The 16,680-nt window shown below is 30.9% G+C and overlaps 2 protein-coding genes across 3 annotated transcripts; one reads left to right on the top strand and one right to left on the bottom strand.

The window, feature by feature from the left end:
* Positions 1-359: 359 nt before the first annotated feature.
* LOC108469913 (aspartic proteinase PCS1) lies at positions 360-2,164 on the top strand. Its single transcript, XM_017771024.2, has one exon. It carries the CDS (start codon positions 455-457, stop codon positions 1,808-1,810), a length of 1,356 nt encoding a protein of 451 aa, XP_017626513.1. The 5' UTR covers positions 360-454; the 3' UTR covers positions 1,811-2,164.
* Positions 2,165-12,760: 10,596 nt separating this feature from the next.
* Positions 12,761-15,679, bottom strand: LOC108467625 (putative pentatricopeptide repeat-containing protein At1g09680). 2 transcript variants are annotated; one of them, XR_001868854.2, is made up of 2 exons: positions 13,364-15,678; positions 12,761-13,259 (listed from the first exon to the last, which is right to left on the bottom strand). XR_001868854.2 is itself a non-coding variant. In XM_017768336.2 (2 exons), exon 1 carries the CDS (start codon positions 15,283-15,285, stop codon positions 13,534-13,536), a length of 1,752 nt encoding a protein of 583 aa, XP_017623825.1. In that variant the 5' UTR covers positions 15,286-15,679; the 3' UTR covers positions 12,761-13,306; positions 13,519-13,533. The 2 variants fall into 2 exon arrangements, 1 of the variants encoding a protein (XP_017623825.1); XM_017768336.2 differs by having other exon boundaries at positions 12,761-13,306; positions 13,519-15,679.
* Between the last annotated feature and the right edge of the window lie 1,001 nt (positions 15,680-16,680).

The raw sequence follows: 16,680 nt of genomic DNA on the forward strand, positions 1-16,680 counted from the left end.
CAGTTACACGTGATACCTAATGTTGACATATAGAGATTAATTTTAATAATAAAAATAGATAATTTTAAGAAGATAATAATTTAAGGCGTAAAAATTACTGCACCTTAAAAGTGAAAATACGATTATACCAGAATGGATGAGATGATAAAATTTTCACTTGCAGAGATGACACAAAGGATGGGTGTGTGCCTATTATTGATTATCATAAAAATTGGTGGCCACCATTTTAATTTTGAACCATAAGAAGATCTAACCGCTAAATTAAGAAAACGCGTACGCTTTACTGTAGCTTATATTTTTCATTGTTTTTGAATTGTCTCTTTCCTCCTCTGTAGGGCATAGCCTGTAGCCATTACTGTCCCCTTCTTTCCCATATATAAATACAACCCCACTCTCTCCTGCATTTTACCCACCACCCACCACCCCCTCTCTTTCTGCTACTAACAACAATCCAATGGCTCTTCTTTTCTATCATCTCCCTTTCCTTCCCTTTCTCTTCCTCTTCCTTCACTTCATCGCTTCCCTTTCCTCTCCAACACAAAACCTGAACGACACCCTTTCCTTCTCTTTTCCTCTTACTTCTCTCCGTATCTCTCCTGATGTTAAAGTTCAGACCCTGTCTTCTTCTTTAGTTGCAGGGGCCAACAAGCATGGTACAAGGCGTTTGGCAAGGCCAAACTCGGGTTCTTATAATTATAAAACCACGTTCAAGTATTCAATGGCGTTGATCGTGGCTTTGCCGATTGGTACTCCGCCGCAGACTCAGCAGATGGTGTTGGACACTGGGAGTCAACTGTCGTGGATTCAGTGTCATAAGAAGCTTGCTAAAAAGCCGCCTCCTACGGCGTCGTTTGATCCTTCTCTTTCTTCTTCTTTCAGTGTTTTGCCATGTAACCATCCTCTTTGCAAGCCACGGATTCCCGATTTTACCCTCCCTACTTCCTGCGACCAGAACCGTTTGTGTCACTATTCGTACTTTTACGCCGACGGAACACTTGCCGAGGGTAACTTGGTGAGAGAAAAGATCACTTTTTCGCGTTCCCAAAGTACCCCTCCTTTGATCCTTGGTTGCGCCACGGATTCCAGTGAAGACAAGGGTATTTTGGGGATGAACCTTGGGCGGTTCTCTTTCGCTTACCAGTCAAAAATCTCCAAGTTTTCCTACTGCGTGCCCACTCGCCGGACGAAACCTGGGGTTTCGCCGACCGGGTCGTTTTATCTGGGTCAAAACCCGAATTCCCACGGGTTTCAGTATATTAACCTTTTGGCTTTCCCTCAAAGCCGGACCATGCCTAATATGGATCCTTTGGCTTATACTCTCCCCATGCTAGGGATAAGGATAGGAGCCAAAAAACTGGCAATCCCCATGCACGTTTTCCGACCCGACGCAGGCGGATCGGGTCAAACCATGATTGATTCGGGTTCCGAGTTCACTTACTTGGTGGATGAGGCCTATAACAAGGTGAGGGAAGAAGTGGTACGACTGGTAGGTCCAAGGCTTAAAACAGGTTACGTGTATGGTGGAGTAGCCGACATGTGTATCGATGGCAACCCAGTCCAGTTCGGACGGTTGGTCGGCGATATGGTATTAGAGTTCGAAAAAGGGGTGGAAATCACAGTCCCCAAGGACAGAATGTTAGCCGACGTCGGAGGTGGGGTCCACTGCTTAGGGATCGGACGCTCAAACATGCTTGGAATCGCAAGCAATATAATCGGCAACTTCCATCAACAAAATCTATGGGTGGAATTTGATCTGGCCAATAGGAGAGTGGGATTCGGTAAAGCCGATTGTAGCAGAGCAGCAGTATAAAGAGGCCATTACGTTTTGCGGTGATGGATCCCGATATACATGAGATGATCGTGAAAGAAATATCTTTATCCGACGGTCTACAATGAAATGGAAGGTGTCATGTGAAGAACATGGGTTTTGTTTTTAAGCATATTATCACAACAGCTGTTTCAAACTTTTTATAGCTTTTGAGCATGCATGTACTTCCCTTCTAGTTGCAGTTGCAGTGTTGTCTGATACTGATAGTGGAAGTTGGATTGGGGACCATGAGTGAAGACAAAGTCAGTGAGACTTAAGCTTAGACTAAGATTTGTATATATGAGGTTGTAAAATTATATATATAATATTATCAATAATCATAATCATAATAATAAATCACTCACTGTTTATTTATATATATTTTTTAAAGCTTTACTATTACTAAAAGTGAAAATGATTGAAGGGGAACCAATGAGACGTGTAATGGAAAGGGACATAAAAAGGTTAATTTAAATTAGGGTAGATGAATCATAACAAAACAGAGGGTGTTTTAGTTTGTGGATTTGATTATGGTCATCACGAAATTCAACTACTTTCATTTTCGTTTCGTGAATCGCTGGAAATAGACACCTCTCCAACCAAGACCCATATATATATATATACTATTGCATGACCTAGCTAGCCACCTATTCTATCATTAAATTTGCTCTTTCTCACTCCCATCACTTTCCACTCTCTTCTTTTTATCTTCTTAATTTCTAATTATTTAATTACATTTCAATAATATTTCATGTTATTAACAAATAATTTTAATAAATTTTTATCATAAATTTTAAATCTCAAATCTTAGATCATTAATTTTAAACTTGAAACTGATCTCAAATCTTAAACCTTAAATACTAAAACACTACACCCAAATCATAAATATCAAACTCAAACCCTAAACTTTAAATCTTGAACTCAAAGTTTAGGGTTCAAGTTTGAATTTAAGTTCAAAATTTTAGATAAAAATTATTATAATTATGTATCAATAACGTAAAGAAATTATTAAATAAGAATTATGGATAATATAATTTTTATCTTACATGGCATAATCAATAGTATATTTTTAAAATAATTTAAAAAAATTGAGAGCATTTAATAATAAAAGAAAGAAAAAGGAAAGAAGATAAAAAGTTGGAAAAGGTAATAAATACAAGCCAACAACCCTAAGATTTTACGAGGAAAATAAGGGGCCCAGTTTTAGTTGGATGCATGCCACGTAGACGACAGCTTGTTTCAACTCTTTCGCCAACTCCCGCGTTTTTACTCTCTTATTCCCGACATTCACATGATTAATTAATGCTTAAACATATTCTAATATACTGTTTTTCTTTTTCAAATATCCATTTTTAACATTTTTTATAGTAAAATTAGGATACTTTCTGCTAAGATATTAATAAAATTACACTTAAATCTCCATAATTAATTAACCTTTTCATGTTTGATTGAAACTCAAATTAACCATTTTTAGATTTATATTACCTAAAATATCTTACTCCATGGGTGTCATAGTAAGATTTGTTTAGGGTATTGTTAGAATCGATTTGTTTAGGGTTGGATAAAGCAGTCACTAGATTAAGATGTGATGAATTAATAGTTATTATCAAAAATTTTATTTCGTATACTTTTTAAAGATTGTATGAACCCACTTAATGTGGCAAGATGTTTATGGGAAAAGTATTGCCTTTTTAATAATCAGGTCACGAGATTATACTTCTCCATATATAAAAGTCATTCAAGAAGAGTATAACAAAAAATTAAAGAAATATAATATTTTTTATATTGTTCTTTTTTACACAATATTTAGAATTACTCATAGTCTCTTTCCAACTCAGAAATAAGAAGATAATGCATTTTAATACACTTAAACCTTCGTCCTCTTGTATTAGCAACAATGCCAATATCAATCGAGTTTAAACTCAATCATGACATAAATTAAAAAAAAATTGAACGTTAAAGAAAATGATAAAATCAAAATTAAAAAAAAAAGAAAGAAAATTAGTCATAAAAATTTATTGCAAAATCAATCATGACAATTTAAGTAGGACAAAGAAAATAATGATATATATTTACTGGTCAAATATCAAGCTTTTGATATGGAATCCAGCCATAGAAAACAAGCACCATACATCGAATCATACGAAGCATGATACTGGCCCCCAAAAATATCTTACAAGAAACAAAGATAATGTTTCATTTTTATTATTGAGTATTTTTAATAATATTAATGAGTAATTTAAATGCATTTGTAGGGTTATTGTTTTAGAAAACATCTTAGTTTTACTAGGATAAATTTAACGAAATTAAATACGAATAATTATAAAATATTATATGTTTTTTTTATTTCTAATTTATCTTCTAAATATGAATTGTAACACTCCCTAACCCTTATCTGTCCCCGGAACAGGATTACGGGATATTATCAGTTAATACAGTTTAATTATGGTCATTAATTAAAATAATTGTTTACACTTATCATAAATTTAACGTATCGTCCCTTTAATGGGCCCTCGAAGCCCAATATGAATAGTAAAATCGATTCGGGACTAATTTAAAATCACTACGAATTTTTCTCAAAATTTCAAAATTTTCCTTATAAACAGTACCCACACACCCGTGTGGATTACTTGTGTGACTCACACGGCCGTGTCACTAGATCACACGGCAATGTCGCTAGGTCACATGGCCGTGTTGAGAGCCCGTGTAACTCTCTGACTTAAAAGTATTAAGGTGCAGTTTCAATACAGCCAGTCCACATGCCCGTTTGCTAGGCCGTGTGGACTCAAAATGAGTATTACAATTTAAGTTTACCAACCCTGCAAATCTTAATCCACAATCAATTCAATTTCTAAACTCTTAACATGTTATATAATCAACCAATATTATTTATAACAATATTTACAATAACATTTCAAAATGACCACTTTTAACATCCAATGTACATGCCATTTACCAAAAAGAAGAGTACTTTATCACTTTGAGTTCGGGATCAGCTTGGATGCTGAGTTGTTAATCACTTTCATACTTAACTTGCGCACGGAAACAAACTGTACGCTGAGTATGAACTCAGTGGTATTCCTATAATCTGAACACTTAATAATATGAAAATATAACATTCACTAAAAAAATCGTATAACAATTACAATTATAAAATTGTTCAATTCATAGGTAAATCCTTTATAACTCAATCAATTCTTTCATCTACTAACTCGTATAATTATCCACAATATGTTCACAAATCACTTGAACAATAATATTATTCATTTATATCCCATTTAGAGTTACAAAATTCATGTGTTTCAATCATGTTTTAGTTCATTGTTCAATATCAATAAATAATATTCAACAATTCAAATTTCAATCAATAATCCGTTTTATTCTAAGCTAAATTATCATCCAGTAGCAATCAAATTTTCAGTAGCAATCAGTTATTCAGTAACAATCAATTATTCAATAACAGTCAGTCATTCAGTACCTTTATTCACCCCTATTAACATGACTCGGGCATTGATGGATACACGGATCCAACCAACACACCAGTACGGCACTCAGTGCCTCATCGGCTTTGCCGAAGTAAACAGTAACAGTACGGTACTCAGTACCTCATCATATTAAACCGAAGTAACAATAGTAGTACGACACACATGGTGCTTCATCGACTCGAAGTCGAAGTAACAGTACGGCATTTATAGTGCCTCATCGACTCAAGATCGAAGTATCCCTGAACACTTCCAATCCTATGGCATGCCAACTATGTCCGGCTTAGCCCAATACAGCTAATAGGGTATTCAATTCACTTTCAATTTTTTTTTCAATCAGTACACATTTTAATTGATCACATAAATTTATACTTCAATTCACTTTTCAATAACAAATATTCAAATTTCACATTAATCACATATTCATATTTATTTTATCACATTCCCAATCAATTTAATTTTCAATATAACATACATTCAATAATTCTCACCTTAATTACTTATCATAACATTTAATCAAAATACAACAATTAATAATTAAATTCACTTTTGAATTTCAACCAAAGTTCACTCCAATTCCAAATAATCAATAATCGTCTGAATGCACTTACCATACATATTAAATAATAATTTCAACGATTAAATATTAAGTTCGGATTATAAAAATACAAACCGTAATTTCCGAGCTAACCCTCGTTGACTTTGTCTTTTCCTTTCTTAGTCGAGGTTTTCCAGCACAACATTAACTATGAAAATTAAAACAATTAAAAATTATCAATACACTACCATTCAATTTCACATTAAATATTTCAATTTTTATTCATCTTTTACCTAAATTCCAATTTAGTCCCTAAATCGAAACTAACTTTTATTCTTTACATTTAGCGTAATATTTTCATTCAATTTTCACTTTAGTCTAATTTCAACTCTCTAATTTCACTATAAACCCCTAATTTTGAAATTGTCTCAATTTAGTCCTTACTATTCAAAACTCTTAATTTATTTCACAATTCAATCCTTTTCTTAATTCTAACTTGAAATTCTATCAATTTAAATCCTTAATTCATCTTTTTGTTCAACATGAACTATACTTATAAACCTATGAACTTTCAAAGTATCAACTTAATTTCATCAAAACCTTGTTCTAAAACTTCTAAAACATCAAAATTAAGTAAAAATAACTTAATTGACTTATCAATTTAAACTCCAAACTTTAAAACCTCAATTTTCCCCCCTTTTTTTTTTTCTTTCCCTTTTTCTTCTCCCTATTCGAATGCTTCTCTGTTTCTTTTCTCCTTCATTTCTTTCTTTTGTTCTTTTATGTTTATTTACTTTATTAATTTAATAACAATAATTTTTATAATAAATATCTATTTAATAATAAATATTTATATTACATGTGTACACACATATATTTTACACTTGTCTATTATCATCACCATCTAGAGTGATCATGGTTTGGGCCTGTCTGCCCGGCCCAAGGCCCGCCTAAAAATGGGAGGGTTTGGGTAAAATATAGGCCGAAAAATGGGCTTGGGAAAAAACGAGGCCCGTTTAAAAACGGGCCGGGCCTCGGTAAGAGTTTTTGGCCGGCCCGGCCTGCCCGGCCCAATTATATATTAATATATTTTTGTTTTTATTTTAATTATTCTAAATTTTAATATAACTATTTTTTATTATATTGTTAATTTGTGTATTGTTTTAAGAATTGTTTTAGTATTATTTTTATTTGTTTTAATATTTATTTTTATGTTTTTAAATATATTTGATTTATTATATTTTTAAATTTTTTATTTAATAAAATAAGAAAAAAAAATTAATATGGGTCGGGCCGGGCCGGCTCGGGCTTAGTAATTTTATTTCGGGCGGGCTTGGGTAAAATTTTAGGCCCATATTTGGGCGGGCGGGCCCGGCCTAGTAGACGGGCCTAAAATTTTACTTGGACCGGCCCGGCCCGCCCATGATCACCTCTATCACCATCACATTGTGCTTATTTTATTTATTTTATATAATTTAATATTTTAATATAAAAATCTATTTACTTAAATATATTACAATTGTACAAATATAATTATTACACATGCATATTTTTATTACCATACATTTATCTTTATTTTAATTTACTTCATAATATAATAATATAATATCAATTAAATAATAATAATAAATGTATGAAATCTAAGAAAAATCTTAAGATTTTTCAATTCATTTGTCCCTCAATTAGGATAAATGGCATAATTCCATTTTGGTCCTTTTTACTTTCTATTAATATGTAATTCAATTTTTACGCCTTATTTAATTTAGTTCTTTTTCTCAATTACCCTTCATTCACCTATCCACAATCTAATTAACCTCACAATTAACTTCATAAATATTTCTAATAAATATTTTCAAATGCATTTTTTAGGAACGGAGACCCGAAAATACATTTTTCTGATAACCGTAAAATTCGGTCATTACACGGGTAGTCTTTTTTCTTTTTTAAGTTGGTAATTAATTTATCTTTTAAAAATAGTTGAACATTTTTATTAAATAAGTTGTATCTTTTAAAAATATTTGATAGAGTAATAAGAAATTTGATGTGTTTTATATAAAGAATTGTGTTCGAGTATTATACATGAAGAAATAATATTAAAAAACATTACCTTTCGTTTAAGAGTCGACTCAACTTAACTTTAAATTTATCGAAATATAATATGATTGTAGTATAACAAAAATTTTAGCAAAAAAATTGAAACTTAAATGCTAAAAACCCTCATAAAATAATAAAAAATCAATTAAACCCTAATAAAAAAAGTTAACAATCAATTGAATTTTTAAAATATAGTTTCTCGTTAAAGTTCATGATGAGTGTTAAGTGATGACATGACAATTAATGTAAAAGAACGATGATGTTATAGTGGCGTAGCATTTCATATAAAAATATTGATATGGAGAGTTTAACTTAAATTTATTTTTAAATTATTTTACGAGGGCTTAATTGATTTTTAAAATAAATTTATTATTAAAAATTATTAAAGTTATAAAAGTTATATAAAAATATTAAAATAGTAAAAATTAAAAAAAACTTACTAAGAATTTATTAAAATTTTCATCAAAAAATTATTAAAATGATAAAACATAAACACAATAGTATTTTTATTTTGTTTTCCTGTAAATTGATAATATTTTAATATTTTAATAATTTAAATAGTCATTTTCATAATTTTCTATTTTTATAATTTTTAATAATTTCTAATATTTTTAAAAATAACAAAAAAATTTCTTTTGTTTTGCCAGTTACCACATATAATTCTTTCATATTTTCATAACATATTAATAAAATTTTAGAGGATTTAAATAAATTTAACAAATATATCTACAATTTATTGTATCAAAGATAAATAAATATTTCTATAATTTCTAAAAATTATAATGTTTTCATATTTTCATAATATATTAATAATTTTTATGTTTTAAATTATTATAATATTTTAATAATTTTTAAGTTTAATAATTAAAAATAATTCAATTCTTATAAAATAATTAAATTATTTTTCTACAATAAATATTATATTACTTAATGATTCGTAAGAAACTTTTACTCTTAACATATTTTGAAAAATAATTTTATTATAAGTTTTGATCTTTTTTTAATATAATGTCTATAACTATTCATAATAACTCTTTAATTCATAAAATAAAAGAATAATATTTTTATTATATTCAAACTCGAACTATTATTTTTGCATTGATAATAATATTTATTATTAAGAAACAGTAATGGGATCATGAGATAATACATAAAAGGAAAAAGAAGAAGAAACCTGAAAACACGTGTCAAAATCAAACGGGATTGAAAAAAAAAGTGGGGGTCCGTAAGACAGCGAAGCATAATTGAGTGTAGAAGCTAAGAAAGAAGGAATTAAGAAGGCAACAGCTGTCAAAGTGAAAAAGGAAAATGGAGTGGATCACTTTCAGCTAACTTTCTCGAGAAACAAACACGCACGCCCTTGGAAATCAAGTCAAAGGCAACCCTATTTCTGCCTTTATTAAAAGAAATTAAAAACAAGGTCGATACGATTAGGTTAAAAATGGAAACCCCACACTCACCGTCTTTGTTGAATATCAAAACAAAATGCAGTTTCATTGCATTCTATTTTGCCCTCTTTTCTCTATGCTCTAATCATTACTTTCTTAGTAATTTCAATTATATTAATAATTTAACATCTTTGTATATTTATATTTATTTTGTATTGTTTTAAGTATCATCGAATCGAGTAAAAAAAATCGAATTGATAAATTTTATTTTATTATTTTAATTTGATCTAAAACATTTTGAATCGGTTGAGTGAAGTAAAAATTGAGTTAAATTTAAAAATTAAACATTGTCAAATTAAAAACTTATTACAGTATAACTAATTCTATGTTAGAGCGCATAACTATGAAACCATATATATTTAAATTTCTTTCAAAGCAAAATAATAAAAAGATAATATCGTTTAGTACGATAAACTTGAATCATTAATTAACTTATTTAGGTCCCAAAATTATTATTTTAGAAATTTTAAAAATTTTAACATTCTTTATATATTTTATAAATATTTTAAATATTTTTGTTGAGGAAAAACTAATTTATTCATTTTCGAAATTGACAAGAAGTAAAAGGTATTTACACTAATCTATTATTCGAGTTATTCGAAATGTAAAATTTAACTCGACTCAAACTCAAAACTCAAATTACTCATTCAAATTGATTCGAATAACTCAATTCAATTTACTCTAAATTTAAATTTTTTTTATTTTTTTAAATCTAATCAAATTTTACCATACCTAATATTATTTAACCTATATAAAAGTTGATAGGGAAAATTAAAGGGGCACACGCGTAGCTCTGCCATTCCCCTTCTCACTGCGTTACAATATTTGTTATCCTATTCCTATTCAATTTTATGATTTATCTATGCTATTAATTTTTGGTATATATATTATTTGAAGATAATTTAATTTTTTATTATGAAAACCAATAAAATTAATGTATTTAAATTTATGTCAATTTGGTTAATAAAAATTTAAATTTATTATTCAATTAAAATTTTATTTTAACTTGTGAAACTAACTCAATCAAATATTTTATTAATAACATAAATACACAACTGGTGGACATATTAAAAATGTATAAAAAATATTGAAATAAAATTTTGGTTGAGTGATAAATTAAAAAGTACTAATCAACAATTGGCGTAGGTGCAAATCTAGTATAAATATTTAACATTTAAAAATATATTTTAAAGGTTGAATATTTGCATTTTTAACGAAAATTAATTTTAAATTTACTAACACAATATATTTGTATGATTAAAAATATTATAATAAATTAGATTATTGTACACAATAATATGGGTGGCTTTTTAAAAAAAATATATGTAAAAGAGAAATGTAATTTTGGGATATTAAAAGAGAAATGTAATTTTGGGATATTGTCATTTTAGAATTATATAGGTTTAAAATTTTTCATAGATTTTATATAAAAATATATAAAAAAAGATAAATTTTTTAACATTTTCCAATCAAATTAATGTTTAATTAATTTGTGACACCAAATTAATCAGACTCTTATGAGTGAAATAAAAAAATACAAATATGAGTAGAAGAGGAATCAACCCAAGACTCAAGGACAAAAGCACTAACATTTAACCATCTTACCAAAAAATTTGAATAGTCAATTTTCAGTGAAAACGGGTCTCGTAGAAAGCATTTTCAGTTGATGTGGCTGAAAGCGCACATTGTATTCTTCAGAAATAATATAGATCGGTAAATTTAAAAAAAAATAGCCTACTTTCTCAAATAAGTTTTTCTTTTCAGCATATTCTTAAAAATTAACCTAAAAAAAATGAAAGGATATTTTTTAACATTTTCCAATCAAAATAATGTCTAATTGATTCGTGACACTGAATTAATCAAACTCTTTAAATTAATAAAGATAAATTTTTAAAAAAAATTATAACAAATCTCAACATTTAATCATAAGTAGAAAAACTTCCTTTTATTTAATTATTTTTATATACGTTTTTTTCTTCTTCTTCTTTTCATTCTAGTTTTAATGAGAGGGAAATGTGAGGTTTAAGCCGTTGTTGGAACATTTTAAAAGGAAAAAAGCACAAGCACTTGTTTTAGGCAATGAATTAAAGCTGTAGTAGTGGTTGATTGCAATTATAAGCTTGATTAATTAAATATTGATTCTTTTTCAAAAGAAGTCATTACATTTAATTGTAATCAATAGAAAAAAAAAAAAGAAAAAGCAGCCATTAAAATGGAAGGAATATATGATTGCAAAAGGTAGAAGAAACCCAGAGAAGCTTTGTGTTCATCTAACACCATAATGGGAAATTAAAGAAGCTAGCTAAGACCCAATAATTGCTGACCCCTATGTAAATTTTTTTTTCTTTGCTGCACTCAATCCCTTTTGCTATATGCCTATCCCTTTGGTCACTCATGAGCTAATAAGTGCCTTTGAATGTTTAGGGTTTCTATATTATATAAAAAGTACCCATGATTTGTCTATGGAATAACTTAGTACCATTGATAATGGTTTATGGAAGAAAGGGGAATAGTAATAAAGAATGAAATGAGTAAAAGACGAGTGGAAATAGTATTAAATGTAAAGCATTTTAGGTTAGTACTTAAATTAACAAAGATCATTGCCATTTTGCTAATGTTAGCTTCTCTTCTGGATTACCAAACTAATCAACATTTTCTCCATATTTGTTTTGAGAAAATAGACACAAGTTATGAAGATATGATGTATTGTTTTTCCATTTCCTTATGGCATAACAAGCGTTCAAGACAATTCTTGTGACCCCATTAATTGGCCCTACTTATTTCAGGACAAATAATCCAACTTGATTGATCCAAATTTGATAAAATAAAAATAACTCATCCTCTTAGAATTGTTTGTAGGTTAGTACAGATCAAATTTGAACCAAATTTAAGCATGATTACTTATGCTTGCCCTAGACCAGCTTGATTCAAAATATAAATTTAGAATTTTGTCCAAACCCACTAATATTTATAAATGATTAACCCAATCCCATTCTAATCGCCCATATTATTTTTTTTAATTTTTAAAAAAATATTTATGTTATTTCTAATTTAATAATTTAAAAATTTCATTTATAGACATTTAACATTTTAAATATGTTTACATAATAATATTATATATTATCATAAATTTGTTTTTATATATTATAAATTACATAATATAATATATTAAAACCTAAAAATTGAGCTAGGTTGTACTTGAGCTTTAAATACTTAAACCCGAACTCAACCTATATTTTAAACAAGTTTAAGTTTTTTTTAGCCAAGTCTAATTTTTAAAGCTAATATTTTTACCCGAAGACAAAACCCAAATCCACCTTTACAATTGTACCGTTTCAACAAGCACAACAAAACATGAGTAAGCAATAGCCGCAAACCCCCGAAACCAAAATTTGTTAAGAAAGTATGTAGACTTTAGAGTATCATAAAATGAAAGAGCAGATTTGATGCTGTCTTCTGGAGGGAAGAAAGTTCTGAGTCGACTCATGAAAATCCCGTTCAATAACAACAGCATGCCAATATTTAAATTAGAGCTAAAGACCAAGTTTATCTTCAGTCGCCATAGGTCTCTGCAACCTTTTCTGTAACATGAAAACAATGCTTGTGGAAAATCCATGAGACCCTTAGCTATCTTCATGCCGAACTGACTCAATCAGATGCCTCACATTTTATCCAAACCCGATTTAAATCTTGGGTCTTGGCTCAGGCATGGCTCTGTTACTAGCTTGGGGGCTAAACCATGTTGGGGTTCCTGGACAGTAGCTGTATAGGCTTCTAAATATCTTATGCATTTTGAGAAAAGATGTCCAACAAATTGTATTGGAATGGCTTCATCTGATGCTCAATGTCTAAATCTGTCATGTTGCCTTGTGAACTCCAACCTTTTGAACCTGAACGATTATTGCAACTATTACCTTGTCCTGGGCGATCCCTGGCACTACAATAAAATTTAATGCACAAGAACTGTCAATGCAAAAGTTAAAAAGAAACACACCAGATGTTAGATAAGGTTCACTGTCAAGAATCTCAATAACCAAGCCATCTAGTAGATCAAAGGTAATCCAACTGCATCGAAGTCCACAGCTTGCTACAAAAGAAAAACAGAATTCATGTTTGTCCATTCATCTTATAACTATACACCGAGCTAACCTGCTCAAAAAAGTGTTATCTCCTTGAATGATGTTTTGATGTTCCACTGATCTTGCTAATTAGTGAACTATACGAGGCATAATCTGCTACAAGCCCCATCTCACTTTTTAACTTGCCGAAATCTTTTGGATTTGCCTTCTTGCAATGACCATCTAATAGAATGTTGTATGTAATAGTGTCTGGAACCACCCCTAGATTAAGCATATTATCTAACAGCTTATTAGCATTTCTTAGTTGCCCCTGTTTGCAAAGTCCATTCATAAGCACATTGTAGGTTACAACACCAGGCACATGGCCATCACTCTGCATCAGCTTAAGCAGCTTAAAACCCATCCTTACATCACCCTTCTTACAAAATCCATCCATGACCATAGTATAGGCAGCAGCATCTGGTTTCATACCAGCGTCTAACATCTCCCTCAATGCTCTTTCAGCATCAAGGTGTCTTTCCTCTTTACATAACCCTGAAATAAGGGCTGTGAAAGCCACATCATCAAGCTTAATCCCTTGTTTAATCATTTCCACTCTAATCCCCAATGCTGACTCCATATCTCCCTCTTTACAAAATCCATCTAATAGTATTGTGTACGTGAACTTGTCAGGTTTTAAACCTCTCAAGCTCATCTCAGCAATAAGCTTCTTTGCCCCTTTTAGATCCCCAGCCTTGCATAGACCATTTATAAGTGAATTGTACATAATCAAATCTGGCTTGAATGCTTTTGTCAAAAACTGCTGATATGTTCCCATGGCTAAATCAGTTCTTCCATTTTTGCACATTCCATCAATTAAGCTAGTGAAAATAACATCATTTGGGATCAACCCTCTGTTACACATTTCTTCAAACAGTTCATTTGCTTTGTCCAACCTACTCTCTTTACACAATCCATTGATCAAAACACTGTAAGTAAAAACATCAGGACGGATCCCAGCTTCCTCCATAGCACTTCTCAACCTAAACCCTTCGTCTAAATTCCCTGATTTACAATATCCGTTGATCAAAGTATTGAAACTGACAACTGAAGCATGCAAACCTCTCCTTGCAATTTCATCAAACACCATTTGGGCATCTTTAATTAGACCTTCTCGACACAATTTATTCATCAAAATATTAAAACTATACACATTGGGTGGGAATCCATAATCCAAAATCTCCATATAAAATCCCAAACTGACAATCGGAGAACTTATCTTCATCATTCTATCAAACAAATATTTACAACCCCGAAATGGTACTCTAAGTTTATGCTTCCTTACCAATCTAAAGCACTGAATAGCATCAGAAACAAAACCCAAATCCGTATACGCAATCATTAAGGAATCAAAAACAAAATCACACTGATAGGTACCTTTAGTTTCGAGAACCGAAGCAAAAATCGAAGAAGCCGAGTCTTTCCCTTTGCGAGAGACTAAAAAGTTGAGAAGAAATCGTGCTTGAGGGAGCATATTGTGGGCAACAAGGAAATGGGACATGGCGGAATAAGAATGAAGCGTGTGGCGAAAAGTGGGGTGGGAAGAAAGGAACTTGAAAAAGGAGAAGAGGGAGTGCGGTGATAATGAGTAAGGATTGAGGACGATGAGGTCGACGACATGAGAGGGAGTAAGGGAAGGAAGGAGTTTACTGAGAGAAACGTGAAGAGGCTTTGTCGGGGAGTTGCCAATTGCGTGAGAGAGGGTAGTGAGAATGGGGTTATGGTGGTGAGGAAATGGCGGAGAGTACCAGGCAGAGGGAGAGCGAGATATGGACCTTTTAAGTGTCTGTGACTGCATCGTTGATTGATTTCAAGCAAAATCGTAACACCCAAATAATGGTATGGAAGGGAAGGCTACAGTCGTCAGCTACCTAAGTTTGGCTTTGCACTCCAACTTTATAATAAAAAAAATCACTTCAAAATAAATAATATTTCTTAGTTTGTTGACATTAATGTGATTCTATAAAGCATAAGTCACGGTATGCGAGGAACTTCTCGTATTACTGCTGTTTCAGGGCTCTTGCTCTGTCTACTCAAGTAATGGGTCATCTGGCTGATAAAAAGTCTCGACGCCTTATATTTGACATGATGATGGCCTGGGAAGGCCCAGCAGCTGCCAATCTCTAATTAATGTAAGTTTCATTTTTTATGTATTTCTTTTTTAGGGTGTGTTTGTGGTTATGCGTGTGCGCCTCCGGGGAAGAGAAAAGAAGGGGGGTGCTGTTCAATCATCTTGCAAAAAGAATCAGATGCATGCTTGCTGGCTTCTCTGTGAATGCATGCTACATATATTGTGTGAGAATTCCAAATGGTCTTCTGTAATTAAAACATCTTTTCTTGTATTTTGCACAGTCAAACTATTCCTATATACATGGAATATGGGCTATTTTTTGGGCCATTAATTGTCCAATAAAAGTAAATAACTTAGAGCACGCTTGGTTTACTGGAATAGAATAGGATTATAATAAAATATAACTGTAATGGAATAAAACTGTAATGGAATAGAGCTGTAATAGCATTATTGTGTTTGGTTGACCCAATTGTGGAGCATTAGATGCTTGTGATCCACTGTTGAATGGAAATCTATTGAATGGAACAAGCTTTCTTCATATCTAAATTCTTAGGACTCCAAATATTCTAGCTACTTTTTCTGTACAGTTTTTCCAGCACATCTAGGCCTTCCCAAGTCTTACCAAACTATACATACATGCATCTTGTATAGTGTATCCGTGTATCCGGTTAATATTCCAACACATATAATTAGAGACGAACCTTGACTTGAAACACACGACAATGGATTAAGAAGGCTACCAACACTTGCACGCCAAAGAAATTATGCAATTTCATCACTTTCAAAATGTAAGAAAACAGGGTATATATAGGTACGCCAATTTTCTATAATTTTCCTCAACTTTGGACAAGCCAAAAGGCTGAATTCAAGACCATAAGAAGCTAAAACTTCTAATGAATTTCTTGTATTCTACAACTCCTAACACTCATTTTTCTAAAAGCGTCTATAATCTTGGATAGCAGCATATTTCCTTATCTCAAGGTGAATACATGAGAAGATTATCACTATTTCCCATCAATTCCTCCAATCCCAGGTCTCTATTTCCAGAGTTACTATAAATTCTATAGAAAAAAATACTAGCAGTATATTTATTTGGTCAGTTCTTATTATCACAAAATTAAA

The sequence above is a fragment of the Gossypium arboreum genome, chromosome 8 (assembly GCF_025698485.1).
Source record: "Gossypium arboreum isolate Shixiya-1 chromosome 8, ASM2569848v2, whole genome shotgun sequence".
Lineage (NCBI taxonomy): Eukaryota > Viridiplantae > Streptophyta > Magnoliopsida > Malvales > Malvaceae > Gossypium > Gossypium arboreum.

Excerpts from the sequence above, each read along its gene's own strand:
- LOC108469913 (XM_017771024.2), top strand. The coding sequence starts at position 455 with ATGGCTCTTCTTTTCTATCATCTCCCTTTCCTTCCCTTTCTCTTCCTC.
- LOC108467625 (XM_017768336.2), bottom strand. The coding sequence starts at position 15,285 with ATGCAGTCACAGACACTTAAAAGGTCCATATCTCGCTCTCCCTCTGCC.